The sequence below is a fragment of the Clytia hemisphaerica genome, unplaced genomic scaffold, assembly GCF_902728285.1.
Source record: "Clytia hemisphaerica strain Z4C2 unplaced genomic scaffold, Clytia hemisphaerica genome assembly, whole genome shotgun sequence".
Classification (NCBI taxonomy): domain Eukaryota; kingdom Metazoa; phylum Cnidaria; class Hydrozoa; order Leptothecata; family Clytiidae; genus Clytia; species Clytia hemisphaerica.
Genome location: NW_027103240.1, coordinates 559,045 through 575,898, shown reverse-complemented (window position 1 = coordinate 575,898; position 16,854 = coordinate 559,045). Strand labels below are relative to the sequence as shown.

The following is a 16,854-nucleotide window of genomic DNA, read 5'->3' as shown; positions in this document are numbered from 1 at the left end:
AAAAATTTGCTTGAGACTAAAATTATAATCTTAAAAATTGAGGCATGAAATCGGTGAAAAAGTTGTTAAGTTCATTTTTCAATAAACCAGCTGCGCTGGAACCTCTGGCTTAAGAGATTAAAAGATGTGAAAGATGAGCTTGTTGAGTTAGTTGTGTTAGAATGTTGCCCACAAACTACTAATCAGAACAGATCAGAAAGCAAGCAAAGTAATAATTCTATTGCAGAGCGAGTATGAGAAATAATCTTAACAAATAAATAAACCAGCTGGAAGTTTAGCTCTTCTAAGTGATTACACATGCACTTTCTTGCCTAAAGAACCAATCCCACCCCCGCCCACTCATCCTCGACTAAAAAGTTCAAAATTGGAGCTAAAGGAGATGAACATTTAGAAGTGAATACTTCCAAGTTCTTATACTGTAAATTAATTTTTTTCTAAACTTGCCAATAGCGAAGCCATGATGCGTCGTTGATTTGATTGGTCCGGATAAAATTTTGGGGAGAAAAATAGCCTAAATTAGAGGCCACGGCTTTGAGCTAAGCATTATTTTTTCTGTTGGGATAATACTTGGAAGAGTAGGATAAACCAAATAAAATGGTACAATAGTGTGTATGTTATAAATAGTGGTATATTTGGAAAAAACCTGTTTCCTGTTTGAAAAATCTTCAAAAGGAATGGTCGCCCCAGCCAATGAAATTACTTTCTTCATAGAAATTTTAGCGAGACTAATTTTAGTGTTTTAGCGAGTTCTCCCTATTTTCGCTAAAACACACCAAATCGCCAGATCACTAAAATTTAAATATTTAAATATACGCTAAAATAAGTCTCGCTAAAATTTCTACGATTAAAGTATGACAAAGTCCAAAAAATAATTTTCAGTTATAACACTGTGAAAATTTCTCCGATCTTGTTCAAATTTACACAGGAATTGTGTTTTAGTATACTTTACTGAATTCTCATAGCAATATGTTTGTAAAAAATCTGAGTCGGGTTTGAAAAATCAAAAGGAACGGTCGCCAGCCGCAATGAAATAACGACAAAGTCCAAAAAATAATTTTCAGTTATAACACTGTGAAAATAGACCTTTTTTTAAAGAGGCAGCCATGTTGAATAATTATGTACTCCAGCATAAAAACAATGATACAGCCATGCATAATTTTTAAAATATGCATGATGCAGTAATTATGCATGGCTGTATCATTGTTTTTATGCTGGAGTACATAATTATTCAACATGGCTGCCTCTTTAAAAAAAGGTCTATTTCTCCGATCTTGTTCAAATTTACACAGGAATTGTGTTTTAGTATACTTTACTGAATTCTCATAGTGATATGTTTGTAAAAAATCTGTGTCGGGTTTGAAAAATCAAAAGGAACGGTCGCAAGCCGTGATGAAATTACGAAAAAGTCCAAAAACGATCATTTCAGCCATAACACTGCGAAAATTTCTCCAATCTTGTTCAAATTTAAAAAGGAATTGTGTTTTCGTATCCTTTACTGAATTCTCATAGCGACATGTTTGTAAAAAATCTGTGTCGGGTTTGAAAAATCAAAAGGAACGGTCGCCAGCCGCAATGAAATTACGACAAAGTCCAAAAACGATAATTTTCAGCCATAACACTGTGAAAATTTCTCCAATCTTGTTCAAATTTAAAAAGGAATTGTGTTTTCGTATCCTTCACTGAATTCTCATAGCGATATGTTTGTAAAAAATCTGTGTCGGGTTTGAAAAATCAAAAGGAACGGTCGCCAGCCGCGATGAAATTACGACAAAAAGTCCAAAAACGCTCATTTTCAGCCATAAAACTGTGAAAATTTCTCCATTCTTGTTCAAATTTACACAGGAATTGTGTTTTAGTATCATTTATTGAATTCTCATAGTGATATGTTTGTAAAAAATATGTGTCGGGTTTGAAGAATCAAAAAGGAACGGTCGCCAGTCAACAATAATAAATGATGAATACAAAACAGGATCATTTTCAGCCATAAACATAACACCACAAAAACTACTCAGATCGTTTTCAAATTTTCACTGTAATGTAGTAATTTTAGTATTCTCTTTTAAATTCCAATGGATGTGTGTTTGAAAGTTTCATTGTCAAGTTACCAACAGAATTTTATGGTTAGCCATATGCAAGATTTTTTAAGCACTCGATCAGCTGACGATTCATGGCCAAAGTTTCTCCAAAGTCTTTCCACATTGTTAGAGAGCCAGTATGCATCAAACTTCTCATAAATCATGTCCAAAACATCATGAATAATGATGAAAATGATCAATTTTTCACTGAGATTTGCCAGTATTTGCTACACAGTCAACTAGTCCACTTTCGGCAGCCATCTTTTTCTTAAATACTTTCGGCCAATCAAATCACAGTATTATTTGAATCAGGTAATCCGTTTTTATTAAATCGGAATAGATCATCGGATTAGATAAACAAACAAAAAATGTCTTGAGCGTCGTCGTCGGACGAGAGAGAATTTAAGGCTCCTAGGCCGGAGCAAAAAAGTGTTCAGTTAAAGCTACGTTTGTATACCTTTTAAAAGAAATAACTGAATCCGGCCGCCACTTATATACAGTCCTATACCAGATAGGTCTGGACCGAGGAAAGCTGCAAACCTACCGCTCTAATTTTTTATCCTGCCCAAAAAAAAACTAGATTGAAAGTGACAATCTTGTCTAATCTGTGATCAAAAGATATTTGAATTTGAAGCTACGGAGTGACGACATTTTAATGGGCTAACATTTCCGGATTCTTTGCACATTTTTTGCAGTCAAACATCAATTATCAATGGGTAAATGTGAAATACACTTTTTTTATCATAAGAGCCAGTAAAATTTTCCTGAGGCTCGGTTGTTCTTATTTTTTTTGGCACTTTGAGCATCAAATTGTTCTTATCCTGTTCTTATTTATAAAGTTTAATTGAGGTATTTTAGACGTTATACCCAATTTTACTACTTTAACCACTATATTGCTTGAATCGGAGTAATTTCAGCCTCAGCATTGTTCTTAAATTGTTCTTATAAAATTGTTCTTATATAAAAAAAAGTGTACAAGACCATTTGAATGGTATGTATAACTCACCATCAATTTTGGATAAACAATTATTTGCCAATGAAAGTTCAATCAGATCTTTACAATTGTCGAGACCCTAAACGTAAAAAAAAAATAGAATCTCGTAAGTAAATTTTATCTCATGTTCAATATTTAGTTCGGACCACAAGTGTGACTTTGTGGCAAAAAGGGCCATGTGCCATGTGCCTAGTCAGCACACGCCCCCTCCCTCTCCGGAAAGGGGACATGGCCCCTCACTGTTTTCGCAGACTAAAGCCAAATTCTATTTTTATCAAGCTAAATAGCTTTTATATGACGTTTCAAGGGTGTCATACTTTCTTGGTCCCAAAACCATGGAGGGCGACTATTTTTAAAAAAAAATTTGCCCCCTTAAATCTAAACGGCCAGCCAGGGCCACCACTTAGACCAATTCGATTTGACAAATCAATCAAAGCTCCAACGAGCAGCTCCGAAAAAATATTCAATTCAATTCAATCTATGAAAAGTGTGAGCAGAAGAGAAAAAGAACAGCTCAATATGTTGATAAAAAAAACTCGTTGGCCTACCTGGTCCACCATCACTGACCTTTATATATCCCTGGACCAAGCAATATCCGCCATTTTTGATTGGAGCTTTTTTGGAATTGGTACCCGAGAAGAAGCCGTTGCAATGTTAAAAATTAACGTCTAACACCGCTACATCGTCAAAAGAATTTAAGAAAAAGTAGACCTATCGCTCTCGATGCATTTACACCACTATCGAGTAGTGCGGCCATTAGGGTACCACTTTTCAAAAAACTCCGATCAAAGATTTTGCTTAGCTGGGATTGGGAAGCTTGGTCCACATGAAATGGAAGACTTTACACGAAAAGTTAAAAATATTTTATCAGTACCTCGATTTTCGTGATATCGTTGTCATTGAAAGATGCCCATTTCAAGTTCTCCAATTTTTCTAAGTTGGATATTTTACTCAAATGTTGACCGTCCAATCTTAAACATGTCACCTGGAAAATAGAAGAAAACAATAAGCTACATGCTGAATGGACCTACCTGAAAGCTAACGAAATAGAAAATAAAAACTGATCGATCAGAAAAAAATACCAAGCCAATCGCGAGAAATGCTCATTTTCCCTAAAAATGACAATAGGGATTTCCCCAAATAAAGGAAACCGACTTTTACGGCCAAAATAAAATTCCAAGAAAAAACGGTTTTAGGACCTTTTAAGAAAAAAGGCAGAAAAAACTAATAAAGCAATTTCACACAAAGTCCCTTTTTGTCCCAAAAATTTTTTTTCAAAATCGGGCTCCGTTACATTTTGGGTATTGCCATTCTGCATTATTGTGCTAAATTCAGAACAACTATAATGAGCCAATACCGAGAACGAACGAACGAACGAATTTTTTTATTAGAAAAATTTCTAGGCCTCGATTTCCGCAGGTCAGATAGTTTTTCCGTCGGCCAATTTTCCACGGGCCGGATGACTGTTCCGACGGCCGGATGACTATTCTGACGGCCGAGGAACTATTTCAACGGACAAATTTCAGGCGGATTCTGAAGCTGACCCCCCTGATACAAAACCTACTCATCTAGCACATACCCTAGATAACCATTGTCTATCGTCTTCAGACAGTTTAACAGGTTTGTTCATCGATTGAGTTATGAAAGCATCAGTTGTAGTCGACGAATTTAGTGTCCTAAAGCCCTTGGTAATTATCGAGTTCATTCACTTAAAACTTATATGGAGCACATACCCTAGATAACCATTGTCTATCGTCTTCAGACAGTTTAACAGGTTTGTTCATCGATTGAGTTATGAAAGCATCTGTTGTATTCGACGAATTTAGTGTCCTAAAGGCCTTAGTAATTATTGATTTCATTCACTTAAAACTTATATGGAGCATATACCCTAGATAACCATTGTCTATCGTCTTCAGACAGTTTAACAGGTTTGTTCATCGATTGAGTTATGAAAACATCTGTTGTATTCGACGAATTTAGTGTCCTAAAGCCCTTGGTAATTATCGAGTTCATTCACTTAAAACTTATATGGAGCATATACCCTAGATAACCATTGTCTATCGTCTTCAGACAGTTTAACAGGTTTGTTCATCGATTGAGTTATGAAAGCATCTGTTGTATTCGACGAATTTAGTGTCCTAAAGGCCTTGGTAATTATCGAGTTCATTCATTTAAAACTTATATGGAGCATATACCCTAGATAACCCTTGTCTATCGTCTTCAGACAGTTTAACAGGTTTGTTCATCGATTGAGTTATGAAAACATCTGTTGTATTCGACGAATTTAGTGTCCTAAAGGCCTTAGTAATTATTGAGTTCATTCACTTAAAACTTATATGGAGTATATACCCTAGATAACCATTGTCTATCGTCTTCAGACAGTTTAACAGGTTTGTTCATCGATTGAGCTATGAAAGCATCAGTTGTAGTCGACGAATTTAGTGTCCTAAAGGCCTTGGTAATTATCGAGTTCATTCATTTAAAACTTATATGGAGCATATACCCTAGATAACCCTTGTCTATCGTCTTCAGACAGTTTAACAGGTTTGTTCATCGATTGAGTTATGAAAACATCTGTTGTATTCGACGAATTTAGTGTCCTAAAGGCCTTAGTAATTATTGAGTTCATTCACTTAAAACTTATATGGAGTATATACCCTAGATAACCATTGTCTATCGTCTTCAGACAGTTTTACAGGTTTGTTCATCGATTGAGCTATGAAAGCATCAGTTGTAGTCGACGAATTTAGTGTCCTAAAGGCCTTGGTAATTATCGAGTTCATTCATTTAAAACTTATATGGAGCATATACCCTAGATAACCCTTGTCTATCGTCTTCAGACAGTTTAACAGGTTTGTTCATCGATTGAGTTATGAAAACATCTGTTGTATTCGACGAATTTAGTGTCCTAAAGGCCTTAGTAATTATCGAGTTCATTCACTTAAAACTTATATGGAGCATATACCGTAGATAACCCTTGTCTATCGTCTTCAGACAGTTTAACAGGTTTGTTCATCGATTGAGTTATGAAAACATCAGTTGTAGTCGACGAATTTAGTGTCCTAAAGGCCTTAGTAATTATCGAGTTCATTCACTTAAAACTTATATGGAGCATATACCCTAGATAACCCTTGTCTATCGTCTTCAGACAGTTTAACAGGTTTGTTCATCGATTGAGTTATGAAAACATCTGTTGTATTCGACGAATTTAGTGTCCTAAAGCCCTTGGTAATTATCGAGTTCATTCACTTAAAACTTATATGGAGCATATACCCTAGATAACCCTTGTCTATCGTCTTCAGACAGTTTAACAGGTTTGTTCATCGATTGAGTTATGAAAGCATCAGTTGTAGTCGACGAATTTAGTGTCCTAAAGCCCTTGGTAATTATCGAGTTCATTCACTTAAAACTTATATGGAGCATATACCCTAGATAACCCTTGTCTATCGTCTTCAGACAGTTTAACAGGTTTGTTCATCGATTGAGTTATGAAAACATCTGTTGTATTCGACGAATTTAGTGTCCTAAAGGCCTTAGTAATTATTGAGTTCATTCACTTAAAACTTATATGGAGTATATACCCTAGATAACCATTGTCTATCGTCTTCAGACAGTTTAACAGGTTTGTTCATCGATTGAGCTATGAAAGCATCAGTTGTAGTCGACGAATTTAGTGTCCTAAAGGCCTTGGTAATTATCGAGTTCATTCATTTAAAACTTATATGGAGCATATACCCTAGATAACCCTTGTCTATCGTCTTCAGACAGTTTAACAGGTTTGTTCATCGATTGAGTTATGAAAACATCTGTTGTATTCGACGAATTTAGTGTCCTAAAGGCCTTAGTAATTATTGAGTTCATTCACTTAAAACTTATATGGAGCATATACCCTAGATAACCATTGTCTATCGTCTTCAGACAGTTTAACAGGTTTGTTCATCGATTGAGCTATGAAAGCATCTGTTGTATTCGACGAATTTAGTGTCCTAAAGGCCTTGGTAATTATCGAGTTCATTCATTTAAAACTTATATGGAGCATATACCTAGATAACCCTTGTCTATCGTCTTCAGACAGTTTAAAACAGGTTTGTTCATCGATTGAGTTATGAAAACATCTGTTGTATTCGACGAATTTAGTGTCCTAAAGGCCTTAGTAATTATCGAGTTCATTCACTTAAAACTTATATGGAGTATATACCCTAGATAACCCTTGTCTATCGTCTTCAGACAGTTTAACAGGTTTGTTCATCGATTGAGTTATGAAAACATCAGTTGTAGTCGACGAATTTAGTGTCCTAAAGGCCTTGGTAATTATCGAGTTCATTCATTTAAAACTTATATGGAGCATATACCCTAGATAACCCTTGTCTATCGTCTTCAGACAGTTTAACAGGTTTGTTCATCGATTGAGTTATGAAAACATCTGTTGTATTCGACGAATTTAGTGTCCTAAAGGCCTTAGTAATTATCGAGTTCATTCACTTAAAACTTATATGGAGCATATACCGTAGATAACCCTTGTCTATCGTCTTCAGACAGTTTAACAGGTTTGTTCATCGATTGAGTTATGAAAACATCAGTTGTAGTCGACGAATTTAGTGTCCTAAAGGCCTTAGTAATTATCGAGTTCATTCACTTAAAACTTATATGGAGCATATACCCTAGATAACCCTTGTCTATCGTCTTCAGACAGTTTAACAGGTTTGTTCATCGATTGAGTTATGAAAACATCTGTTGTATTCGACGAATTTAGTGTCCTAAAGCCCTTGGTAATTATCGAGTTCATTCACTTAAAACTTATATGGAGCATATACCCTAGATAACCCTTGTTTATCGTCTTCAGACAGTTTAACAGGTTTGTTCATCGATTGAGTTATGAAAGCATCAGTTGTAGTCGACGAATTTAGTGTCCTAAAGGCCTTGGTAATAATCGAGTTCATTCACTTAAAACCTATATGGAACACATACCCTAGATAACCATTGTCTATCATCTTCAGACAACTTAACAGGTTTGTTCATCGATTGAGTTATCAAAACATCTGTTGTATTTGACAAGTTTAGTGTCCGTAACGGTTCTTTCTCCGTGCGAGAATTCGCTAACACAGTGATGTACGCGATTCTTGAACCAGCAGCAAGACGGAGCGCAGTGTTTGTCTCCTCTTGGGTGACATCTTCACTGTCCATACTGAGAAGCGAGCGCAATCGGCCGATACAGCGGAGTCGTAAACTGTCAGCCTGTAATCAAGAAGGAAATATTAGCAGTTTTTAATCCAAGGGCACCATATCTAAATTACAGACCTATAAAAAACATTAGGTTTATCCTCCATAAGGAGCAGGAATCCGTGTTTGAATCGTGTGTTTAAAATTCCGGCAAAAAAGGGAACTGGCCTTCGAGAATGAACTCCTCCAACATAAACGCTTTTTTATAAGAATTGTGTATTTCCATTTCATCACGGATATAGTCAGGTAGAATTAGGTCATAAACCGCCAAAACCGGGACAAAAATGTAGTAGAGATGAAATTTTGCACAGAGGTCCAGGAACATGTCAGGAATCACTGAAAAAAACCCTCCTCCAGGAAGATTGGAACACCCTCAAATCCATAATGGCGGACATGGTACTTTTTTCATCAATTAATCAAGGGGGGCCCTTGATAACTGATTTTTAATTGGTTTCAAATGTCAAAAATAACTAGACAGGGAGATTCCTCTCGATGAGTAGATAAAGAAAATGGGGTCAGCTTTGAAATCTGGACCACGTGGTCCCGAGATATATAACCTCTAAAGTCCGAAAAATGACGATTTTGATGACGTCAGCATTTTTACTGAGATGGATAAATTGGAACGCCGATGATTTAATCATGTAGCCCTGATCATGGGCTTTTAGAAAAAATATATGGTTTAGTATGTTTAAACCAACCGTTGGCGAGATATAATGATTTTAAAATCGAAAAAAAGTGCCGACTCAGCTAAAATAAGCGTTTTGAATTCTTGTCATAATGTTAAAAATATCCGTGATGAAATGGAAATACATTATTCTTATAAAAAAAGCGTATAAATGTTAAATCTAGTCTGAATTAGGATGGGATTAGAATATTCTTAGGTTCTTAATTTTTTTTGGGCAATTTCATCATGAATATTCTTATAAAAAAAAAACGTGAGCCGAGATTCTAATACCTTCATCCAAGGATTAAACGCAGCTTTTAGGTATTTCAACGCTGGAATGTTCTTGCGTATCAAGCCCACATCCTCACGTGTGTAGTAGAAACGATTCCATTGGATATCAAGGTATGTTAAATTTGAACATAACTATTAAAGAGAAAGAGCAAAATATAAATTATCAGAAAGCTTACCTTATATCTGAAGAACCTAATCAAATTTCAGAATTATAATTATTAAACTTCTGTTAAGGAATTTCTTAAAATCAGTGTTTTTCATTTGTAATTGTGCGTAAATCTGATCAATATTTTTTTGCGTGGACTGTGCATGCTTTAATTCCATTAAGTTTCACACCCCGTAGAGTGAGAGGAATCTTTACATATTTCTCGAGCAAGAAAAAGTAGAGCTTTAAGATTTGCGTGGCCTTTGAGATGATGGATTGAATCTAGCGCTTCCTTTGTTTTTGGCTTTCTTTATTTTCACGCTGTGCATTTTTCGAATCCCAGCGATAGATTTAATTTTCAATTGAGGTTTGAAAAAAACCCTCACGGGTCGCTCGTTTTTCGATGGAAAATAAGTGGCCTCATTTTCCATCCAAGAGTTTCCTCTCTAGCCTCTTCAGGGCTTAAACACAATGCTTGATTCCTGTTTAGCCTGTAAAACTGTCGTGGCCCTAACGAAGGTTGTACGGATCACGTCTATCGTTGCGAGGTATCTACCTGGACTTATTTTCTTTAACAATAGGAATCAGTAGGCTATAAAACTGCATAAAAATGAGATTAAAGTACAATTGACTCCCGATTTGAAGATTTTCAAAATTGAAAATTGTTTGAATTAAAGAAACATTCGAATTATAAAGAGTAATTTGAACCACTTTACAGCTACCAATAATTTAGCTCGAATTATAGAAAGATTTACTTTAAGCCTTTGAGAGGGTTGACTTTAAAAAATCAAATTGCTCCGGACATCATTAAAGATCATGATTATGTAGTGTTACAATCAATTTAAAGATGACTTCGACCATGTTCAGACGTTACGGTTCCGTTCCGAAAAGAAACGAAATGGTTCCGAACAAGTGTTAACGTCAAAAGTCGAAACGTCGAAATAGAAGACGTTACAAAGCAAAACAGATCGAAACGGTTTCGCTCCACTTTTTTCATCGGAACGGAACTACTCCGTTTTCTTGCTCCAAAACGTTCCGAGACCAATATGAATATATTCGATCCGTAACGAAAATCATACTGGAGCGAAATGGAACAGTAACGTGTAAACATGGTCTTAAATTCTTACTTTGAATCCTTCCATACCAGTAATTTGATTGTAACTGACATCCAAGTACTCCAAAGTGGACTGGGAAAAAAAGGAGGGAGAGAAAGAATTATTATAACATAGATAGAGAGATTATCCTACCGATAAACGAAAGATGCCCTATCCAGAACAGCATTCTCTTTCTTAGGATATGGAAATCACTGCGGGAAATTACCTGACTTTGCCAACACGTGCATCCGACATACAGAGCTCTTGGTGTACAGTAACTATACACGAACGACTCAGGATGACGGAGCATCTTCGTATGGTCGAATCTTACAAAAACCACACAGTACTAGGTGTATCTCCCCATACTCGTGGGTCAAGCTGAACATTTTACAAGAATTTTTGTCATTGGATTGGTCGTTAACTATTCAAACAAAAACTTTTATTATATTTTTCTAAAGAACGCGTCATCTCTATTATTTTGAATAACCAATTATGTGAGCATCTTATAAAAACTTCAACACAACTGATACTCGTGTATCAGAGTGTCGGTGTACCCAGATTGACCCGGGCGAAGGTATATTCACTTACCAAGTGAATCACAGTTGAATCGACACTTTCAAATGAGTTTTCTACAGAGAATGAATTTGCTACAAGGCTTTTGTAGAACAAAAAGGATTTCATTATTTGTTTGGTAAAGAAATCAACACCAAAAAGTGCTCGATATCAAAGATAGAGCTTTCATTGAAATCATATATTTCTGTGACAAATTGAAAATTTTACATTACCCAGAGTTTCATGCTCTCAGCAATCGTCAGATGTAAAAAGATGATAAATCTGATGAAACTCTGAATTTTTCATTTTGTAATAGAAATATATGATTAAGGAAAAAAAAATTGAAATGAAATCGGGGGCATTATAAACACTCGAACTTACATTTCCACCGAGATCAGCCATAGTGGTCAGTTCGTTGAAGGACAGGACAAGCTTCTTGATATTGCTTAGCGAAGATAACATTTTCCCTTTAGTTAACCCACAACCGTGTAGATTTAACTCCTACAAAAGAACAATTCCTTGTAGGTAGAGATTTGAGGTAAGCTCGTGATTTCAGTTAATCTATTCCTAAATCGAACACCTGATTTATCCGATTTAGCCGATTGGTAGTGTGAAGGTTTCGATCACAGACTTTCAACGCAATGGACTATGTTTGAATCCCAAGCTCTGCTCTGCTCCAGGCAGGGTGTTAGGGAAATATGGTTATAGACTCTCTACCTTCACTCACGTCATTCATCACCTATGATAACAAGGTTCACACCTTGGAAGGAAATTACACTTGATAATTATGGGTAATCAGAAGGTCTATTAGTACAAATAGTGGGGAAAACATCCTCCACATTGCCCAATGATGGGAGAGGAATCTCTCAAAACGTAGCCAAACGTGATCCAAGCCACCATAAACTTCCAATATCACTGGTTCGATAAACGCAAACTTATTTAGATTAATTGAAAAATTATCGGGAAAAGGCTGTGATGAGAGTAATAAAAAAAACGCGTGTTGAGATAGAGATAGGCTAGTGACTGCATGGTACAGGCTAAGCTCCAGTGATCAATGCGAAATTATGGGACTTTCCAAACGGACAACTAATTTTGCTGAATTTTGAGACGTAAATGCAGTGCCGTAGCAACTGGGGGGCAGAGGGGGGCTATGCCCCCCCCCCAATAATTTTTTCAAAAATGGTTATTTTGCAGAATGCAAAGTTTTGCTTTTTTAATGTGTCATAATTGCCTTTATGTGTATGTTTTGAGTGTATTTTTAAGCAATCTAGAGCTCAAATTTTCAAAATTTCCCCCCTCGGGCCAAACTATGGTGTCACTAAACTTCAGCCCTCCCCCCCCAATATGAAAATGCTTCCTACGGCACTGAAATGTCTTTGTGAATGTTCGATAAGGTGTAAATCTGTCTGACACAAAATAGCACTGCATAATTTGAAATTTGAAAACTGGTTATCTGCTGTTCCAGAATGCAAAATCAACTCATCTACAAAAGAAATTGCTGACCAGTTAGCTGATATTGTCCTGCAAGATGACAAAGAGATGGTCAGTTTTGATGTTGTCTCATTATATACGAATGTTCCAGTCGACGAAGCCATTGAAGTTTGCGCAAACTTGCTCTACGACGGTACGCTAAAAAAACCACCTATTAATAAGAACACGTTTACGAAACTGCTAAATGTTTGTAGCAAGAATGTTATAATGTCAACAAATGATGGTCTATTCAGACAAATTGATGGGTTAGCAATGGGTAGTCCACCAGCCCCAATGTTAGCCAACGCTTGGATGAGTACCTTCGACGCAGCAATAAGTAACGATGCGGTACTTTACACTCGATATATGGACGATATACTACGAGATATAAATAAGAACGCTATCGACCAGAAACTTGAAGAGATAAATTCGCTACATCCGTCGCTGAAGTTTACCGTAGAAAGGGAAACAAACTGCTGTACAATCCCATTTCTTGATATGAAGATTACCCGCTCAGAGAATAAGTTAGAGTCGTCTTGGTATACAAAAGACACAGATACTGGTTTACTAATGAATTTTCACGCTCTTGCTCCATTAAAGTATAAAAAATCTGTTGTTATTGGAATGATTCATCGTATTTTCAGAGCATGTAGCTCTTACAAAACATTCCATGAGGGTTTAGAGCGTGCTAAAGTAATCCTTAACAGAAATCAATATCCCGAACCGCTAGTTGATTCTATCATACGAGATACTTTAAACAAATTGTTTGAAAAAGAAGAACCTCCTGTGGTGGAAGAAAATGAAGATGAAGAAGATGAGCCGAAAATGTTTTTTGTTGAATACAGGGGAAAATTATCTGAGGAATTGAAATATAACCTTGGAAAGTTGAAAGCCCCTTGTCGTGTCATATTTACTTTGAAAAAGTTAAAAACAGTGCTACCATCATTGAAGTCCTCCGTGGAAAAATCCTTAAAAAGTGGTGTAGTTTAAAAATTACCTGTCCACGATGTAATTCGTGCTATGTTGGCCAAACACGGCGACATCTTATCACCCGAATTAAGGAGCACGGTAGGAAAAACGCACCCGTTACCATTCACATGACGTCATGCCAGCACTCATTAACAATGGATGACGTAGCCATTTTGAAAGGTAGTTCTCGTTCGGCAAGCCATTTAATGACACTAGAGGCACTTTTTATTAATCAATTAAAGCCTCAACTGAACACAAAAGACGAGTATAGAAGCCGTACATTAGTAGTCAAGTTTTAATTGTAGTTTTTTATTCTTTTATTGTTTGTTGTCACATGGGATTTTCCTTAGTAGCAACAATTTTATTACATATTATATTTTTTTGCAGTAGCATTTTCATTTCTCACTTTTTTCTGTAAGCTTATGGTTGTTTTTACTGTAGATATGTGAACATATACATTTTTATCGGAGATTTTTATAATCTTGTTTTTATTGAATTTTAGACCTGAAGATGATCAATAGATCGAAATATATCGTCAAAAAATAAAATAATTGCTCGTTGTTGGTTAATTGAAAAATATAATTTGAATTCCCCTCCCTCTTCTTAAAGATTTCAGGGGTCTGCCAAAAAACTTGAAATGAAGATTATTTGTTTCTTATCATAATAAGTTTCACCAACCGTGATTTTGTTCAAGTAGGTTTGCCCAGACTGTTTCAGTATCATTTCTTCCGTCAAGAAGGTCAACCTGAAAAAACAAAACAAAAAAAAACAAAAAACAATTTATATAAATATAGTATAAAAATGTTAATAAATTTATGTTAATAAATTTGAAGCCATTTTTCAAAGTTTAAAATTTAAAAACAGTCAAGCAATATATTTCGGTGGTATCACCATTCTCAAGCTTATAATAATACAAGTGTTCTATCAGATTACACAAATTTCTATCTAAATAAACTTGAAATTCCGAGTATGAAAAATAAGAATTCAGTCCAACTCTCATTATAATACTGCTCTATCAAATCATATTGCACTCTATGAGGTTAATATACCGCCCTGGGCGTTTATTATTTTTTTTGGATTTCAGGAGGGGCGCTTATTCAAGAGGGCCTTTAAAAGAAGGGGGTGTTTATTCGAAGTAATACGGTTATTGGTGAATAGAGTTCAAAGTATTGAAAATTTTCTAGATCATTTACATTTTATGGATAATAAGTAAAGTAGGCGGTTCATAAATCCAGTAGTCAATAGACCCGGAGAGAAAAACCAAATGTCATAAAGTAAATGAATGCAGGCTGGATCACAAGCATACGTTAGAGAATACCAACAGCCTAAAGTTTCTGGAACAGATACACACTTTTTTTCTTTACAAGGATATACTTTTATATAAGAATATTCATGATGAAATTTGCCAAAAAATAAGAATATCCTAAGAATAACATCAACATGGAATTGATGCAACTGAACCTAACAGTTCCATTTTCAGAGCATTTTACCTGTAAATTGTCATTCAAGGCTTATAAATTTCATAAAAATGTCGAATTTTTTGCATATTAGATTTAGGTTAACTTTGGATCCTAAGAATCCTAAGAATACCGTAAGAATATTTCAGGAGGATTTTCCCCAAAAAAGTTAAGAATATCCACGATTCTAAAAAAAGCTGTCCAGCAAAGAAAGAACTGCTTTTGGGAGGAATTCAAAATCCGTTCATGTGACTACACCATTGCCATGGCAATCGAACTTATGCAACCTTTCTGGTTCTTCTAACCAATACTTGTTCTTAATATTATGACCATCAAAGCCTTATGATCCTATATACTTTGTTCTTACAAAAAAACGTGTTTTCCAACAAAATATTCAAACCCTACCTTGGCCTTGAAGCGATGATCGGTTCCAAATTCAAGACATTGTTATCTGTCGTGTCCTCTTCTGGTTTCTTTGTGCACATTTCAGTAAATCTTTGTTGTCGAATCTCTTCTGACATTGTAGGTTTCGATAGTTCTGAAAACACCGACATCATTGGTGGAGTGACCTGTTGTTGATGAAGAAGAGAAGAGGAATTTGTTTGACGTTTTTTTATTGACGTTTTTCAGATAGTAAATATATAACCCTGATAAAATTATCCTGAATGTCCAAAGCGGAGGTGGGGGGAGGCCCCACTTTTTTGCAAAGTAAAGATTTTTGGTTGCGCCTCCTTAGACTCTATATTTATTGCCCCCCCCCCACTTTCAATTTCATGGCGCGGGCCCTGGGAAAGTTTTATTACCCTGTCTCCTCTACCCTCATGACCCCTGCCCCCCACTCGCAATAGGCTCAAAATATTAAACGATGTCTCACTTATCCAAACTCAAATCTGAGATATTTCTATTGAAACTTTTACCGCATTAAAACTTACCGTTGAAAGATATTCAAAGTCGACAATATATTCCGGTAATACCAAATCAGGATCGAACAAATACCAAACACATTTGCGAGCAGTACACTCACAATATTCTTGAGGGGTAGCCGAAGTAGATAGTGATTTCTTGACTTTTGAAGGACAACTTGACGCTAAATGTTTCTTGGTACGATATACTGATTGATGTCCTGGATAAAGGCTCTCTGCCAATCTTAAAACCGGAAAAAAAAATTTTGACGGTACTTTTTACGTATAGAGACTTTTCATATTTTTTAAAGTTACGTAATTTCCACCATTATGGAAGCAATCGTTCGAATCTGTGGAGGCGAACACTTAAATCACAAATCGAATGTTTGCTTCCATAATGGTGGAAATTACGTAACTTAAAACAAAATATTGTTAACTAAGATCATGTTCACATGTTACTGTTCCGTTTCGCTCCGGTATGATTTTCGTTACGGATCGAGTGTGTTCATATTGGTTTCGGAACGTTTCGGAGCAAGAAAACGGAGCAGTTCCGTTCCGATGAAAAAAGTGGAGCGAAACCGTTTCGATCTGTTTTGCTTTGTAACGTCTTCTTTTTTGACGTTTCGAATTTTGACGTTCCCACTTGTTTCGGAACCGTTTCGGAACGGAACCGTAATGTCTGAACATAGTCAAAGGACTAGAAAAAGTTATAGAGGTTCGAGCTAAAGAGACTGTACTGTACAGGAAATTTCGAGATATGGAGCAAGACTTTAAAGGCACTGAATGGACTTGAAAACTTGTTCGAGTTAAGGGGATATTCGATTAATTGAGGTTCGTGTTAAAGAGCCTCTACTGCTGTATAGGAAATTATATCTACAGATCTGTGAATCAGACTCCCTTACCCGGGGGAGGGGGTACTAGCGTTGCGAGCTGACGGGGGGGGGGGGTGCCGCCCGACTTTCGAACTTTGGACCCTTACCGGGACTAAAAAAAGAGAAAACCAAGGAAAGTTTTGTGAATT

At 36.0% G+C, this 16,854-nt stretch overlaps 1 protein-coding gene across 1 annotated transcript in view; it reads right to left on the bottom strand.

Moving 5' to 3' along the window:
* Positions 1-16,854, bottom strand: part of LOC136800590 (leucine-rich repeat-containing protein 9-like) — a 92,788-nt gene that overhangs the window by 63,226 nt on the left and 12,708 nt on the right. Inside the window, exons 7-15 of the mRNA XM_067057274.1 lie at positions 15,864-16,077; positions 15,337-15,500; positions 14,153-14,219; positions 11,417-11,536; positions 10,517-10,576; positions 9,245-9,376; positions 8,038-8,304; positions 3,944-4,054; positions 3,082-3,148 (exon numbers count right to left, since the gene is read on the bottom strand). Coding sequence (XP_066913375.1) covers positions 3,082-3,148; positions 3,944-4,054; positions 8,038-8,304; positions 9,245-9,376; positions 10,517-10,576; positions 11,417-11,536; positions 14,153-14,219; positions 15,337-15,500; positions 15,864-16,077 — 1,202 coding nt within the window. The remainder of the gene's footprint in view (positions 1-3,081; positions 3,149-3,943; positions 4,055-8,037; positions 8,305-9,244; positions 9,377-10,516; positions 10,577-11,416; positions 11,537-14,152; positions 14,220-15,336; positions 15,501-15,863; positions 16,078-16,854) is intronic.